Below are 14,238 nucleotides of genomic sequence, written 5' to 3'. Positions count from 1 at the left end.
TGATTTGGTTATAAAATTTATAAACAATTTATGTTATGGTTATTATAGAAATTAAACAAAATAATTAGTAAATGGTTAAAAGTGACTGTATGTGAACTCAGTTGTTTTGGATCTATATTAGTCGATTGGACGAGTGTGGAAAAAGACAGTATGAATCATTATACATACGAATTTAAGAATTTTTAAGAGTTTTAGATTAATTAAGTTATTTTTTTTTGTTAATAAAATAAGGTTTTTTTTTTTTTTGGGTTTCCCTGTGAGTGTGTGTGTTATTTTTTTTTAATACAGAGAGAGAGAGCTGTTTCGTGCGACCTCTCTTTCTCTCTCTGTGTCTCTCTATTTATCTCTCTTTTCATTCATCCGGTTGTCTTTTTTCCTTTTGGTTTGGTTTGGTCTCTCTCTCTCTCTCTCTCTCTTTTGAAGAATCTCTAACGAGAGCAGCTGCCATATAACGAATTAAGATTTTCTCTTTGCTCTTTCTTCCACCCCCTCTCTCAGGTTTGCTTCTTCTTCGATCTACACGATAAGCCCCCCCCCTCCCCTTTTTGTATATCATCTTTGGTCGGATTTTGCGAGGCTTAGGTTCCGTCCCCTCCTATTACAGCAGTCTTTCCTTCTTCTTAATTTACGACAGCGGTTTTGTGATTTGTCCGATCGTTGATTCCATCTGGGCTTTGTTATTTAGTTTCCGATGTTAATTAAGATGTTTCTCTGCAGATTTGTAGCTGATTGATTGATAGATATGAATTGTGTTGTTATTATAGTCTTGTTTCCTCTTTAATTTTTTCGGCTCAATTTTTACTTTTTTGGGATTTTTTTAGGGTTTATTGCCCCCCTCGATGATCTGATTTGGGTTTTAAGGGTTTCGATTTTTAAGCCAATCTAGAAAATTTAATTTTGCTGATTGATAAGTGTTTGAAGATCGTTGATAATATGATCGTAATTACAAGTTTGGAGATCGTTGAATATATCTTCTTCTTCTTTGCCCATTTCAGTGACCAAATCGTTTTGATTCAATATTTTTGATTTGCTCCGTTGGGTTAATTTTGTGTTCTAGTTAAAAGGAGAGAGAGCTTTGACGAAAGATAAATTCATCGTGGGGAATGGCAGAGACTGTTAATGAAGATTCTGGAGTTGGAGGACGATCAGTAGAGGAGAGTTCTAATGGACAATCAGGAGAAGCACTCTCTGAGTGGCGCTCTTCTGGTCATGTGGAGAATGGGACTCCGTCCACTTCCCCCTCTTACTGGGATATCGATGAGGACGATGATTATGGTATCTCTTTTCTTTTCCCTGTGGGATTAGCTTCTATAATTAATTTCTAGTTTGTACAATTGAAAGTTCTTGGAGAAATGTGAATGATTCTGTCCTTGTAGTTGGTTCAGGAGTGCCAGTAATGTACTAGAGATTTTTTTCTGTTTCTTTGTTGTCTATTTCAGTTTTGTACCATGTAATATTCTTATATACTTCTTTGTGTGTGTTTCAGCTGTTTAACGTGAATATCATTATTTTCCCCAGGCCTAAGACCCTCTGAATTATTTGGAAAACATACTTGGAAGATTCCGAAATTTAAAGAAATCAACAAAAGGGAGCTCCGTAGCAGTATTTTTGAAGCTGGCGGCTACAAATGGTACATGCCATCGCTTTATCTCTCTCATCCTTATATCTCGTCTCTCAACAAATAACTCGGGATGTGATTGTTGACCCTCTGTTTCATTCTATTTATCTTCAATGTGACAGGTATATTTTAATTTATCCACAAGGATGTGATGTTTGTAATCATCTCTCCTTGTTTCTCTGTGTTGCAAACTATGATAAACTTCTTCCAGGTTAGTATTTTTGTTCACTGCTCTGCATTGTCCTTTTTTCTCTCTGGATACCTGGTCATGTAGGTTCTTTTGCTCTGTTGGAGTCAGGCTGGAGTCAATTCGCGCAGTTTACTATATCTGTGGTGAATAAAGATATAAAGAAATCGAAGTATTCTGGTGAATTTTTCATTCTTATAGCATTTCCACTCGTTTAAATATGCAGACAACTGACTTCACTTCTTTCAGATACATTGCACCGGTTTTGGAAGAAAGAGCATGATTGGGGATGGAAAAAGTTTATGGAGTTACCTAAATTACAGGAGGGGTTCATAGATGATTCTGACTGTCTTACAATTGAAGCTCAGGTGCAGGTGATCAGGTAATGCAAGTTTGACTCCATTGTAAATCTATGAGTATAAAAATTACCACACCGCCAATTCTTACATGTTGCCATTTACTTACAGCTCCATAGGTTCATATGTATGTCATTTATACACATGTGTGATAAGATTGTACTCTTTCATTTCTTCGGTATCACTGATTTATGCATTGTGGAACATATTCCTATTATTGGTCTTTGCAGGGAGAGAGTGGACCGACCTTTTCGATGCCTTGATTGTGGTTATAGGAGAGAACTTGCTCGGGTGTATTTGCCAAATGTAGAGCAAATTTGCCGGCGTTTTGTTGAAGAGAGAAGAAGCAAGCTCGGGAGGTTGATAGAGGACAAGGCAAGATGGAAAAGGTATTTCACATTTCAACTTGTGCTCTTAACTCCTCCAGATTTCAGAAATGCAATCATAGTGCATTGCTATTTGTGATGATAAGTAAACAGGAAGTACTGGGGTTACTTTGCCTCTTCGTTTGAGTAAACTATGCAATGTTAGAATATATTGTTTTCCACTATGCCTTTCGAGTCCAAAAATAAATTTTGTTTAGTTTAAATTTTTAATCGGTGGTTGTGGCTCTCCACTATCTCTGATTTACAAGTCTTGATAGCCAAGGCTGAGATGCTGGGACGGAAAATCCCTGAAAGAGGATGTGGGAATTTTTCTGTAGTTCAACACACTTGTTGAAGGCCAGGATTTACACCAATATAGTATAGTACTGTTGCCTTACTTTTATACTTCCTGTGTTATATTTTTCTCTGAAAGTTAAGCAATATTCCCTAAAAGGAGTGGATTATCATTCTTGGTTGCAGCTTCGGTGTTTTCTGGTTAGGGATGGACCAAAACTCTAGGCGCCGGATGTCTAGAGAGAAAATGGCTGTAATCCTAAAAGGAGTTGTAAAACAGTTTTTCATAGAAAAAGAAGTTACATCCACTTTGGTGATGGATTCCTTGTATAGTGGGTTGAAGGCTCTTGAAGGTCAAACTAAGAACACGAAAGCTAAGCCAAGACTGTTAGATTCCAAGGAATTGCCAGCTCCGATTGTTAGCGTGGACAAAGATATGTTCGTATTAGTTGATGATGTGCTGTTACTCCTAGAGAGAGCTGCTCTAGAGCCATTGCCTCCAAAGGATGAGAAAGGCCCCCAGAACCGCACAAAGGTCGGCTTCATGGGTTATATAACTAATATTTTGGCCGTAATTCTGTTATCTGTTATCGTATCTGCAGTCATTTTTGTGTTCAATTTTGTCGTGTGTCTTATCGGTTATTCCGTTTCAGATGACTTGTTACATTATCCACTAGAAAATTACTTGTAGTGATAAATAACGTTTTGTTCTTTGATGCAAATCTAGGATGGCGATGATGGAGAAGAGGTCAACAAAGAAGCCTATGAGCGTGATGAGAGACGTTTAACTGAGCTTGGTAGACGAACTGTGGAGATATTTGTTCTTGCCCATATCTTCAGGTAACAATGCCTAATATGTTTATATATGACATGCCATTGTATTACTCCTTGATGTGCTTATGTATCATACTTCAATATCTCTGAGAACTGCAGCAGTAAAATTGAGGTTGCATATCAAGAAGCTATTGCCCTCAAAAGGCAGGAAGAACTTATTCGTGAGGAAGAGGAAGCATGGTTGGCTGAAAGCGAACAGAGGGCCAAAAGAGGAACAGCCGAGAGAGAGAAGAAATCTAAGAAGAAACAGGTGTGATACTTTTAGCTCCTTCTGCTTGTCCTCTACAACTTGTTGGATGTTGATGGGAGTTTCTTTGGTTGTTGAACATTTGTAGGCGAAACAGAAACGGAACAAAAATAAAGGGAAGGACAAAAAGAAGGAAGAAAAAGTGAGTTCTATGACACATGAAAAGGATCTTGGGGAAAACCAAAACGATGAGGAAGAAAAGGATTCTGTCATAGAGAAAGCACAATCCTCAGCTGAAAAGCCTGATACTCTTGAAGATGTGTCCAACATATCTGATTCTGTGGATTTTTCAGCTGAAATTCTTCAGCCTGATTTAGAAGATAGGGATAGTAGCTCCGTTCATTGGGATACTGACGCTTTAGAACTTCATCCTCCATCATCAGGAGGGAGCATTAGAGGAAGAGGCATTTCCATAGCTACATCCAATGGAATTGCAGAAGGAAAGAGTCAGTCCACTATGGATGATAGTTCTTCAACTTGTTCTAATGATTCTATCCTGTCGGGGGTTACCAATGGGTCGTACCAAGGGAATGCCTTGAATTTCCGAAACCAGAAGTCGCCGAACAAGTAAGTTTGTTTTGACTCCCCATGTTTCCTTGTATCTTCTCAGTTCTGAATCCTGATGATACGCCTTGTGATTTGCAGAGGCAAGAACCAACAAGTAAAAGCAACATCTGATGCCCACAGTTTACCGAGTGAGACAGATGATCAACCTTCAACACTTGCAACAGACCCAAAGAGTCGGAATTATTCTTCCGAGGCAAGCAACGCTGGTGAATCTGATTGGGTTGTTGTCTCCCACATCCAGGAGTCAGAGGGTTCTCGAAATCGTAATCTTGTTGGGAAGGTTGGTCATTCATGCTTTTAGTGCTTGAAATTAGAAAATCGCTGATTCAACTATTGGTTTCATGCAAAGAATTCCAGAATTTTACAGTTAGTTGTCTGTTTTTCAAATCTATTTTGCAGGAACGCAACATGGCTCAAACCACTGTGAACTCGGTCGACATGGATCGACCTAAAGAGAAAAGCACTGCTGTACTTTCTTCTCCCAGAAGTGTTGCCAAGTATTCTTCACCATTAACTCCAACAAAACCGGAGAAAAAGAGTTTTTCAACCGCAGATGCTATTCCGAACAGGAAAGTAGTGTCAGCAACTGGACCACATTCACCAAGTCAAGTAGTGCCTTCTTCGGATATTCAGTCTCAAACTGTTGGCCTTAGAGTTGATATGCAAAAAATCTCTGCTCCAAAACAACCAGCAGCAACAACAACTATATCAAGGCCTTCTAGTGCTCCAATAATCCCTGCGATGCAACCCGCCCCTACCACTGTCTCTTCGCCGGTTCAAATGACGACATCCCTTCCCCGCTCGGTTAGCTCAGCTGGTCGTCTAGGTCCTGATCCATCCCTACACAATCAGCAGACATTCACTCCGCAATCCTATAAACATGCGATAGTTGGTAACTCTCTTGGCTCATCATCTAGTTTCAACCACCACCCAAACTCTCATGGAGTTGTCCAAACCACATTGCCATCATCATCTTACTCGCAAACACCGACATCATCTTCTTATCAGCCGAGCTTCCCTTTCAACCAAGATGGTGGGCACTTGTGGACAGGAAGGAATTCGAATTCTGTAAACATTGGCATGAACAACCCTTACACAAGCGCCGCCACTAGCAACAGATCCCTGAACCACATGGACATTCAGATAGCGCAGCAACAAGCACAGAGCTTAATGATAGATGAGTTTCCTCACCTGGACATCATCAACGATTTGCTGGAAGACGAACAGTGCAGCAACATGGTGTTTAACGGAAGCATATTCAATCCACAACAAGAACAACAACAAGTGTTCAACGGGGGGCAGTACTCAACATACCATGGTGATGCAGGTGTGTCATTGTCTGGTAGCAGGTCGAGGAGTTTTGGAGAAGAAGGATTACATTACATGCCAGGAGGAGCATATGTAGATGGTGTGATGCCGACACAGTGGCAAATGGCGAACATGGACTTGTCTATGCTAGCAATGAGGAACAATAACATAGAAGATGCAGCAAATTACCGTCAGACATACTTTGGAATGGATGCTGGGAACCAGGGCGGGATAAACGGGTACACAGAGTACAGGCCAGCGAATGGTCACTGAGAGAGAGAGAGAGAAGAGAAGAGGTGGGTTTTTAACCTCAGCAGGCATGCTCTCTCTGAGGAAATGAAGCAAATGGAGGAATTGGGATTTGTAATGTTTTTTTTTTTTTTTTTAATATAAAAAAAGGAAAAAAGAAAAGGAAATCATGGAAAATACAATTTGTGTAAAGAGAGAGTTTGTCTTTGTCTTGTTGCTCTCCTCTACGTTTCAAATGAATTTCTTTTTTTCTTTCTTTCTCATATATTTTATATATATATATTAAGATAGCTTTCCATATATATACAACTTTTAGCCTGGACGTCCTTTCAAATTTATATATATAATTAAATAAATTAGTAATTAGTCCTTCATTTATCTTCAAAAGCTAAATTGCTCTTATTAAATTTATATTTTGTGGTGAAATTATGTTAATGATTGTAAGAAAAAGAAATTGTCATAGTCTGGTTATACAACAGTGGTCGTCCTCACCCAAAAAAAAAAATACAACAGTAGTCGAATTATATTTTTCGCTTGACTAAATCTGATTAGGTCTTAATCTCAACGAGAGAGATAAATGTGAGCCCTTGAATATCTGATCCAAAAAAAAAAAAAAACAGAGAACATCCTAAAATAAATAAAAAAAACACATGGATCATGACAGTGTCCTTTGAATTGAAAAAAAAAGAGGAAAAATTCCAAAAGCAAGCTAACCCAAAAGAAGAAGGAGAATGGATCTAGAATCGGTAAAGCGTTATCTGGAAGGAGATGGAGAAGAAGAGAGCAAGGCAAAGGAATCAAAAGTGGCGAATTTGCCACACAGGTTCCTCGAGAGATTCGTAACGAATGGTCTCAAAGTGGATCTCATCGAGCCTGGCCGTCTCGTCTGCTCCATGAAAATCCCTTCTCATCTCCTCGTAAGTGCTTTTTTTCTTTTGCTTCAATCTACCTCTCTCTCTCTCTTTTTCCCAAATTGAATAAATGAATGGTGTGTGTGTGGCTGAGGAAAGAACGCAGGGAATTTCTTACACGGGGGAGCAACGGCGACTCTGGTGGATTTGATTGGATCGGCTGTCATTTACACAGCCGGTGTTTCACATTCCGGTGTTTCTGTCGAGATCAATGTCTCTTACCTTGATGCTGCTTTCCTTCATGTACTCTTCTTTCTTCCTTTTCATCTCTCTCTCTCTCTCTCTCTCTCTCTCTCTCTCTCTCTCTCTCTCTCTCTCTCTCTATTTCTTTAACTTTTTTTTTTTTTACTTTCTATAAAAAAGCGAATTGAGATGAGATAGTTTTTGTGGTGAATTATAAATAAACAGGAAGAGATAGAGATAGAATCAAAGGCGTTGCGTGTGGGTAAAGCTGTTGCAGTTACTAGCGTTGAGCTCAGGAAGAAGAAGAATGGTAAGATCATTGCTCAAGGTCGCCATACCAAGTACTTTGCTCCTCGTTCCAACCTCTGATCAATATCACTCTGAACAATTTGCCTTATCATAATCTTTTATTATATTATTCTTCTGGTTGTTTTTAGTCTAAGAGATCACTCATATGGTTTCACTCACTCCAGTGATTTAGCCCTATATAGATAGGAATAAAACTATCTTTTATGATCTCTCTTTTCTTTTCTTTTTTTTAATAATAATAATACAATAGTATGTTGAACTACTAGTTTACATAGACTTGTCTGAATATTTATGTTTACGTCTTCATTTTTTTTTTTTTATATACATAAATTAGTACAAAAGATTCTACTGTCTGATTAGTGTTATGATCTTGTCATGAAAACAGTTTCATTACCGTTTGTAATACTAATAGTTTAATTATTTCGATAAGATAACTGACCTTGCGAAACCCGCATGTTTTCCAAACTTTAAAACAAAGCGTATCGACAAATCCAAATAACCATTTATAAGCTTTAGTATAACTCTTTCTTGAAACACACATCTTCTTACATGGAGGAAACGTTCTGGTTTTAAAACTTTATTACCAATATATAAGCTTTATTAACTCAATGAATGCAGCTAACCACGTCCTCGTCTTAGTAGCGTTCTGTTTTATAAGCTTTACTGTTAACTCTTCATTGAAACACACATCTTAATCTCATTGAACTACATATTACTACTATACTAGACTGGCATAATTAAATTGACAATTATTGAATTTTATTGGAGAGTTTTGTATTTAGTTACACTGTGAGTGAATATTGAATATTCAAAGATGTACAGTATACTACTCCCAATAATTATTTGTAATTAGTGGAAGGTTTAACACGAGCTACACGAGTTTGCGAAAAAAACCAAAGAAAGGGTCATAAAGTTACAACTTTACTCGATAAGAATAATTAATAACAAAATAACGCAGGTGGTGGTGGAGGGATCAGTTTTTTTGTCGAGAAGAATATTATTAGTTCAGATCAAGTAGTATGCTGGTCCAAATATTTTGTTAACTTTTCATGTGTTTTATACATCTTGTAACTTTACACTAGTTTAAAAAAAATATTAGTATGATTGAAATGTCGTAACTAATATGAATAATATTGATACAAAAATTGGTATAAATATTATATAGTATCAATAATACGGCAATTATACTTTTAAACACCACCCCATCAGCAATATAAGTCAGTCATCATCATATTAAATCACTTAAAAAAGAAAAAGAAAAAGGAAAAAATGATAATATAATACACATTAAATCCCACCCACTAGCTACAGATGCATTGTAAAGAAGAGATAGATAGATCACATACAAGAAAAAGTCAGACGCATTTATAGATGAGAAGAGCAAAATCAAAAGCAGAGTTCAATGTTGTGTCGAGTTAGTGCTACACCTCACAGTCTCATTCTTCTTCTTCGTCTTCTTCCCCAAAAAGAAATTAAACAATTTTGTTAGACCCTAAAGGAAATGGTGAATTCTTCAGGTAATGCTCTTCCTCTATCTCTCTCCGTTTACCAAATTAATATTATTTTGTTCCTTTTTAAATATTCTCTCTCTCTCTTGTTGAGTCGTCGCTCGATTTGTTTTGCTATACAAGGAACAAGAGATGTCTCTTGTGGTGAACGTTGTAAAGCATCAGCTCATCTCTTCCTCGCTTCTCTTGGTGGTCTTGCCGCCGTCGCAGCTGCTGCTTTTGCCGGAGAATCACTCCTCCGCCACCGCCGGAAACTTAATCAAGCTGATCCCATGGGCATTAAAGATGAGAAAATCTCCCCTTTTATAATTGAGAGGAAAGATTCGGGTCGACGATCAAACCTCGAGAGGTTCTCCCACTATGTTGGTAAGTCGTATACATTTCAAGATTCAACTTTGCTTCAAGTAAGAAGATATTCAAGATCGTCCAAGAATTACTGTTATGATTACAGAAAAATAGATTAGTATTTCACCATATTTCTTTGCCATACGAAATTTTTGGTATTTTCTGGTGCGCTTCTTTCCCCCAAATTATCATTTGCATATGTGATCATGGAAAAGTATATATGCAAATAAATGAATCTGTGAGGACTTGTATGCAAAAATAACACGTATATGTTTAATCATTTGTGTTTGGACTTTGGGCTTTGATTGATAAGCGATATATTATAATATAACATACATGGACGATGGACCACGTCTCGCCATAAATGGTAGAACGACCTTTCACCCCAAAAAAAAAAAAAGACAAATAGGAGTTGTTAGAGAATTTTGTACAATTTGGAATATTTTTATTTTCTCTATATTCTATAATAATGTGATTGCATGCAGAAACATGCATGTGTGTTGATTAGTATGACAAACATATGTGTAAAAATGCAGCAAGACAGCTAGGATTCGAGGAGCCAAACGAATACCCACAACTATGCAAATTAGCAAATGCATATTTGCTGAAAACGAAAGGGTATGATGAGAATGTGTACGAGTATCTGGTGAATGAAGCTGAGGCTGATTCTCTCTATGTTCATCTCCTTGAAGAATTCGAGAGATGCATTCTCACTTATTTTGCTTTCAACTGGAACCATTCCTCCACCCTCATCTCTCAGGTTCTTTTTTTAAACGAATAAATTTTAATGCGCGCAATTACTTCTATGATCAGTGTATTTTTTTATATAAGGTGGATTAGGTTTTTAATTATTACCCATCTCCAGTAATATGAATAATAAATGTTATCCTATAACTCTATTTTTTTGGCTTTTATTTAACACAAAACAAAAATAAAAAACAGGTGTTAAGCGATGAATCCGACCACAAAGTACCAAAACTCAAGGATTTTGTGATGGCAGCGACAAGGTGACTGATTGTTCCATGAAATATTCTATCATTTCATATAATTAAAGATGAGCAGTTGAACAAACTTGGTAATGCGTAGGAAACAGAGGTTCGATAGGGTGACAAAAGACCTGAAGGTGACAAGGGTAATTTCGACATTAGTGGAAGAGATGAAAGCAATTGGCAGCGGAAGCAGTGAGCCTCACTGTACGGAAGTAATGTCTCCGGTGGCTCACAACAAACGAAGCCCCGTCCTCCTCCTTATGGGTGGCGGCATGGGCGCCGGGAAGAGCACCGTCCTCAAAGATATCCTCCAAGAGTAAATCTTCTGATCAAATGTATACAATAATGTGCTTATTGTACGTATTTTCTTTAATACATGGTCCAAATATTTGTATAGGTCGTTTTGGTCAGAGGCAGAGGCCGACGCGGTGGTGATAGAAGCGGATGCGTTTAAGGAGACTGATGTTATTTATAGAGCTCTTAGCTCTAGAGGTCACCATGACGATATGCTTCAAACTGCCGAATTGGTACGTTAGTTCTTAGGACATCGTTATCAATGGACAAATCGAATTGGTTTCTAGATGTATATATGTACTAAGCCATAAGATATATATAATCATATAACGATACATGCATTATATTTCTTCTTTAATTTAACTTGCTACATTTGTTGTTTATTTTCTTATATATTTTAGGTTCATCAATCATCAACAGATGCTGCATCGTCCTTACTAGTTACAGCATTGAACGAAGGACGTGATGTGATAATGGATGGAACATTATCATGGGAGCCATTCGTGGAACAAATGATCGAAATGGCAAGAAACGTCCACAAACACCGATATCGAATGGGGGCAGGCTACAAGGTTTCCGAAGACGGGACAATAACCGAAGAATATTGGAAACAAATTGGTCAAGAAGAAGAGGCCAAACAAAATGGGAAACAACAAATCTTGAAACCTTATAGAATCGAGCTGGTCGGTGTGGTTTGTGACGCTTATCTTGCTGTAGCAAGAGGCATACGGTAAAAGATTTATCAAAATTCACATTTCCGAGGATATTAACCATCCCTTAGCTAGCTGATGTTATCATGCTAGTCGTGTGACCAAGTTTTTGTTTTTAAAATATGTTACAGGAGAGCTCTAATGGTGAAGAGAGCAGTGAGAGTGAAATCACAATTAGAGTCACACAAGAGTTTCGCTAATGCCTTCCCAAAGTACTGTGAGCTTGTAGATAACGCTAGGCTTTATTGCACTAACGCTGTTGGAGGTCCTCCAAGGGTAAATAAAGTCAAAAGTCAATATCAATACGTAACGATGTCGTTTTGGACGTATATACTGACGTGTTTTGTTTACATTGGTTTGCTGGATGGAGCAGCTTATTGCGTGGAAAGACGGAAGTAGTAAGCTTCTGGTGGATCCGGAGGATATAGAATGTCTAAAACGGGTCAGTAGTCTTAACCCGGACGCTGAATCCATTTACGAGCTTTACCCGGATCCGAGTCAAATATCTAAGCCCGGTTCAGTTTGGAATGACGTAGTTTTAGTTCCATCGAGGCCCAAGGTCCAGAAGGAACTTAGCGATGCAATCAAGAGAATTGAAAAGGCCCAACTAAAAATGTGATGATATTGTGAACTAGACCCCCGAAATTCTTATCTTTTTGTATTTGTCATTTGTTTTTCGTTGTGTTACCTTTTTTTTTTTGTTTTTTTTTCTTCTTTTTGCACTAGCCAAAATAAAGTTAATAAAATTACAAATATGGGATTTTGAGTTTTTTTTTTTTTACGATTGCTTATCAATATAATATTTCAGAAAAAATGTATCTTTCACAAGTGAACTAGTATTCTAAAAAGCGACGGAAAAACAAAAAAAATGTATATGTTTCAATTGTTATGAAAGATTTCAAAATCAAAGTATACAATGAAACTTTTTATAAACTAAAAATATATGAAAGAATTTTGCATTCTGAATCTTGCAAAACTTTAATTTTTGAACTTTTTCTCTGACAAATTCGATTTTTACAATGAGTATAAACCCAAATCATGTCTCCTCTATAAATTATATTCTTGTAACAAGTTAATAATATTTTTTTTAACTATATTAGTCAATTAATTAATCTAATGGTGTAATTATTAAATACATCATCCAATGTTTCCAATCAAAGACCTTGATTTACTAATGGGTCGTTTTGTATAATATAGGGTCAAATAAATTAATGTTAAGAAGGTTTTAGGGTTGATATTGAAATTAATAAATAATACAGACCCTAAAAACAAAATAAGAACTCTTAAAACTAGGGTTCCCCAGTGTCCACTATATATAATTTTAGTCGAACATTTTTCTTCTATTTCTTCCTTGCAAAGACCTCAGCAGCCAACAGTTTCCAAGCTTTAGCCGTTTTAGGGTTTTATCCTTTTGCAGAGATCTAATCATGGTGAGTCTCTTGATACATCTCAATCTCTGAATCTTCGTCTTCTCTGTTTACATTTTCCGATTGCTAAAAACTATGAATGATGGAATCTGCAGGCGGATGTTGAACCAGAGGTTGCTGCTGCTGGAGTGCCAAAGAAGAGGACGTTTAAGAAGTTTGCCTTCAGAGGAGTCGATCTCGATGCTCTTCTTGATATGTCTACTGATGACCTTGTCAAGCTCTTCCCTGCTCGTATTCGCAGAAGGTTAAGAAATGCCTCTAAACCCTCGTTTTCTGATTTTGCTGTTTGTGTTATATAAGTTAGATTCTGACATTTTCTGTTTGTAATTGTTCATTTCATAGGTTCTCAAGAGGTTTGACGAGGAAGCCAATGGCTCTGATTAAGAAGCTCAGGAAAGCGGTAATCATTTCATTTCGCCTTTTTCTTATTTGGTGTTCAAGTAGGCTTGAATGGTGCTAAGTTAGCTTTCAGTGATTCGATTGTGCTCGCATGGTTGAGTGTAGTTGGTGGTTAGTTGAATCTAGTTTATGTTAACCATTCTATTAGTGCATCTCTTTTGTTTGTGAAGTCAAGTTTGGGTTTTAATGAGCGAAATGTGGACGGTTTCTTTGATTATTTGACTTGATGTCTTGTTTTGTACATTGATCCCTTTCAGATTCTGGTGTTCAATTCTATAGTCAAAGTCTTTAGTGAAATTCATGACTTAGTTCTTGTTGAAGTAGATTCTGTCTAGCATGTCAAATGTATGTTTCTTTTTATGCTGAGTTTGAGTTTGAATAGTCTCTACATCAGTTACTGAATTTTGTTAGCCTCACTAAATTCTTATGAGTGTTACATTGTGTATACTATATCTGCTAAAACATTTTGTCAAGTGACTGATTACAAACTTGTTCTTCTTGTTGATGAACAGAAAAGGGAGGCACCACAAGGTGAGAAGCCAGAACCAGTGAGAACCCACCTGAGGAACATGATCATTGTCCCTGAGATGATTGGAAGCATCATTGGAGTTTACAATGGTAAGACTTTCAACCAAGTGGAGATCAAGCCTGAGATGATTGGTCATTACCTGGCTGAGTTCTCTATCTCATACAAGCCAGTCAAACACGGTAGACCTGGTGTTGGTGCTACCCACTCTTCCAGATTCATTCCCCTTAAGTGAAGAGCTGTTACCGGAAATGTGTTTGTTGCTCGTTATATGGTCATTACTTTGCTTTCGCTAAGTATGTGGATCCTTGTTGTGCTTTATGCTTTATAATGACATTATTAGATATTTCATCAACTCTAGCTTTTTGTGGTTTCATTTATGTGACCAAGAATTGAAATCAAATCATTTTGGAGTTTTGTTATGCCCTTTTTTGTGTAGATTTTTGTTTTGACTTCACTTGGTTTGATATATTGGTGCAAGTTTACTTGTTAGCAAATAAGCTATTCGAAGTTCACTAGAACTCATTCTCGGCGAATTGACAAAATGAAAATGTAGGTCTAATAATAAATGATAACACAGCAGCACCGAATCCAAACCAGAGGGCACACAGG

At 37.3% G+C, this 14,238-nt stretch overlaps 4 protein-coding genes across 7 annotated transcripts; all 4 read left to right on the top strand.

Moving 5' to 3' along the window:
• Window positions 1-347: 347 nt before the first annotated feature.
• LOC17899805 (TNF receptor-associated factor homolog 1b) lies at window positions 348-6,286 on the top strand. Of its 4 annotated transcripts, none has more exons than XM_023788888.1 (13): window positions 348-498; window positions 1,058-1,275; window positions 1,519-1,630; window positions 1,741-1,829; window positions 1,917-1,985; window positions 2,055-2,187; window positions 2,392-2,550; window positions 3,007-3,355; window positions 3,548-3,660; window positions 3,757-3,904; window positions 3,990-4,468; window positions 4,547-4,748; window positions 4,868-6,286. In XM_023788888.1, exons 2-13 carry the CDS (start codon window positions 1,104-1,106, stop codon window positions 6,047-6,049), a joined length of 3,207 nt encoding a protein of 1,068 aa, XP_023644656.1. In that variant the 5' UTR covers window positions 348-498; window positions 1,058-1,103; the 3' UTR covers window positions 6,050-6,286. The 4 variants fall into 4 exon arrangements, with proteins under 4 accessions (XP_023644656.1, XP_006306324.1, XP_023644655.1 ...); XM_006306262.2 differs by having other exon boundaries at window positions 3,754-3,904; XM_023788887.1 differs by having other exon boundaries at window positions 495-582; window positions 3,754-3,904.
• A 222-nt stretch (window positions 6,287-6,508) lies between these two features.
• On the top strand, window positions 6,509-7,732 carry LOC17898757 (acyl-coenzyme A thioesterase 13). Its single transcript, XM_006303318.2, has 3 exons — window positions 6,509-6,942; window positions 7,036-7,179; window positions 7,345-7,732. Exons 1-3 carry the CDS (start codon window positions 6,757-6,759, stop codon window positions 7,486-7,488), a joined length of 474 nt encoding a protein of 157 aa, XP_006303380.1. The 5' UTR covers window positions 6,509-6,756; the 3' UTR covers window positions 7,489-7,732.
• An 884-nt stretch (window positions 7,733-8,616) lies between these two features.
• On the top strand, window positions 8,617-11,935 carry LOC17898373. Its single transcript, XM_006306468.2, has 9 exons — window positions 8,617-8,945; window positions 9,060-9,302; window positions 9,818-10,041; window positions 10,224-10,288; window positions 10,368-10,586; window positions 10,668-10,797; window positions 10,966-11,294; window positions 11,406-11,550; window positions 11,648-11,935. Exons 1-9 carry the CDS (start codon window positions 8,930-8,932, stop codon window positions 11,891-11,893), a joined length of 1,617 nt encoding a protein of 538 aa, XP_006306530.1. The 5' UTR covers window positions 8,617-8,929; the 3' UTR covers window positions 11,894-11,935.
• Window positions 11,936-12,611: 676 nt separating this feature from the next.
• LOC17897041 (40S ribosomal protein S15-1) lies at window positions 12,612-14,052 on the top strand. Its single transcript, XM_006303122.2, has 4 exons — window positions 12,612-12,704; window positions 12,797-12,945; window positions 13,044-13,101; window positions 13,613-14,052. The coding sequence occupies exons 1-4, from the start codon at window positions 12,702-12,704 to the stop codon at window positions 13,859-13,861; spliced, it is 459 nt and encodes a 152-aa protein (XP_006303184.2). The 5' UTR covers window positions 12,612-12,701; the 3' UTR covers window positions 13,862-14,052.
• The last annotated feature ends 186 nt before the right edge of the window (window positions 14,053-14,238 follow it).

The sequence above is a fragment of the Capsella rubella genome, unplaced genomic scaffold (genome assembly GCF_000375325.1).
Source record: "Capsella rubella cultivar Monte Gargano unplaced genomic scaffold, Caprub1_0 scaffold_1, whole genome shotgun sequence".
Lineage (NCBI taxonomy): Eukaryota > Viridiplantae > Streptophyta > Magnoliopsida > Brassicales > Brassicaceae > Capsella > Capsella rubella.
Note: the sequence above shows the minus strand (reverse complement) of the source record. Positions and strands in the feature narration are given on the sequence as shown.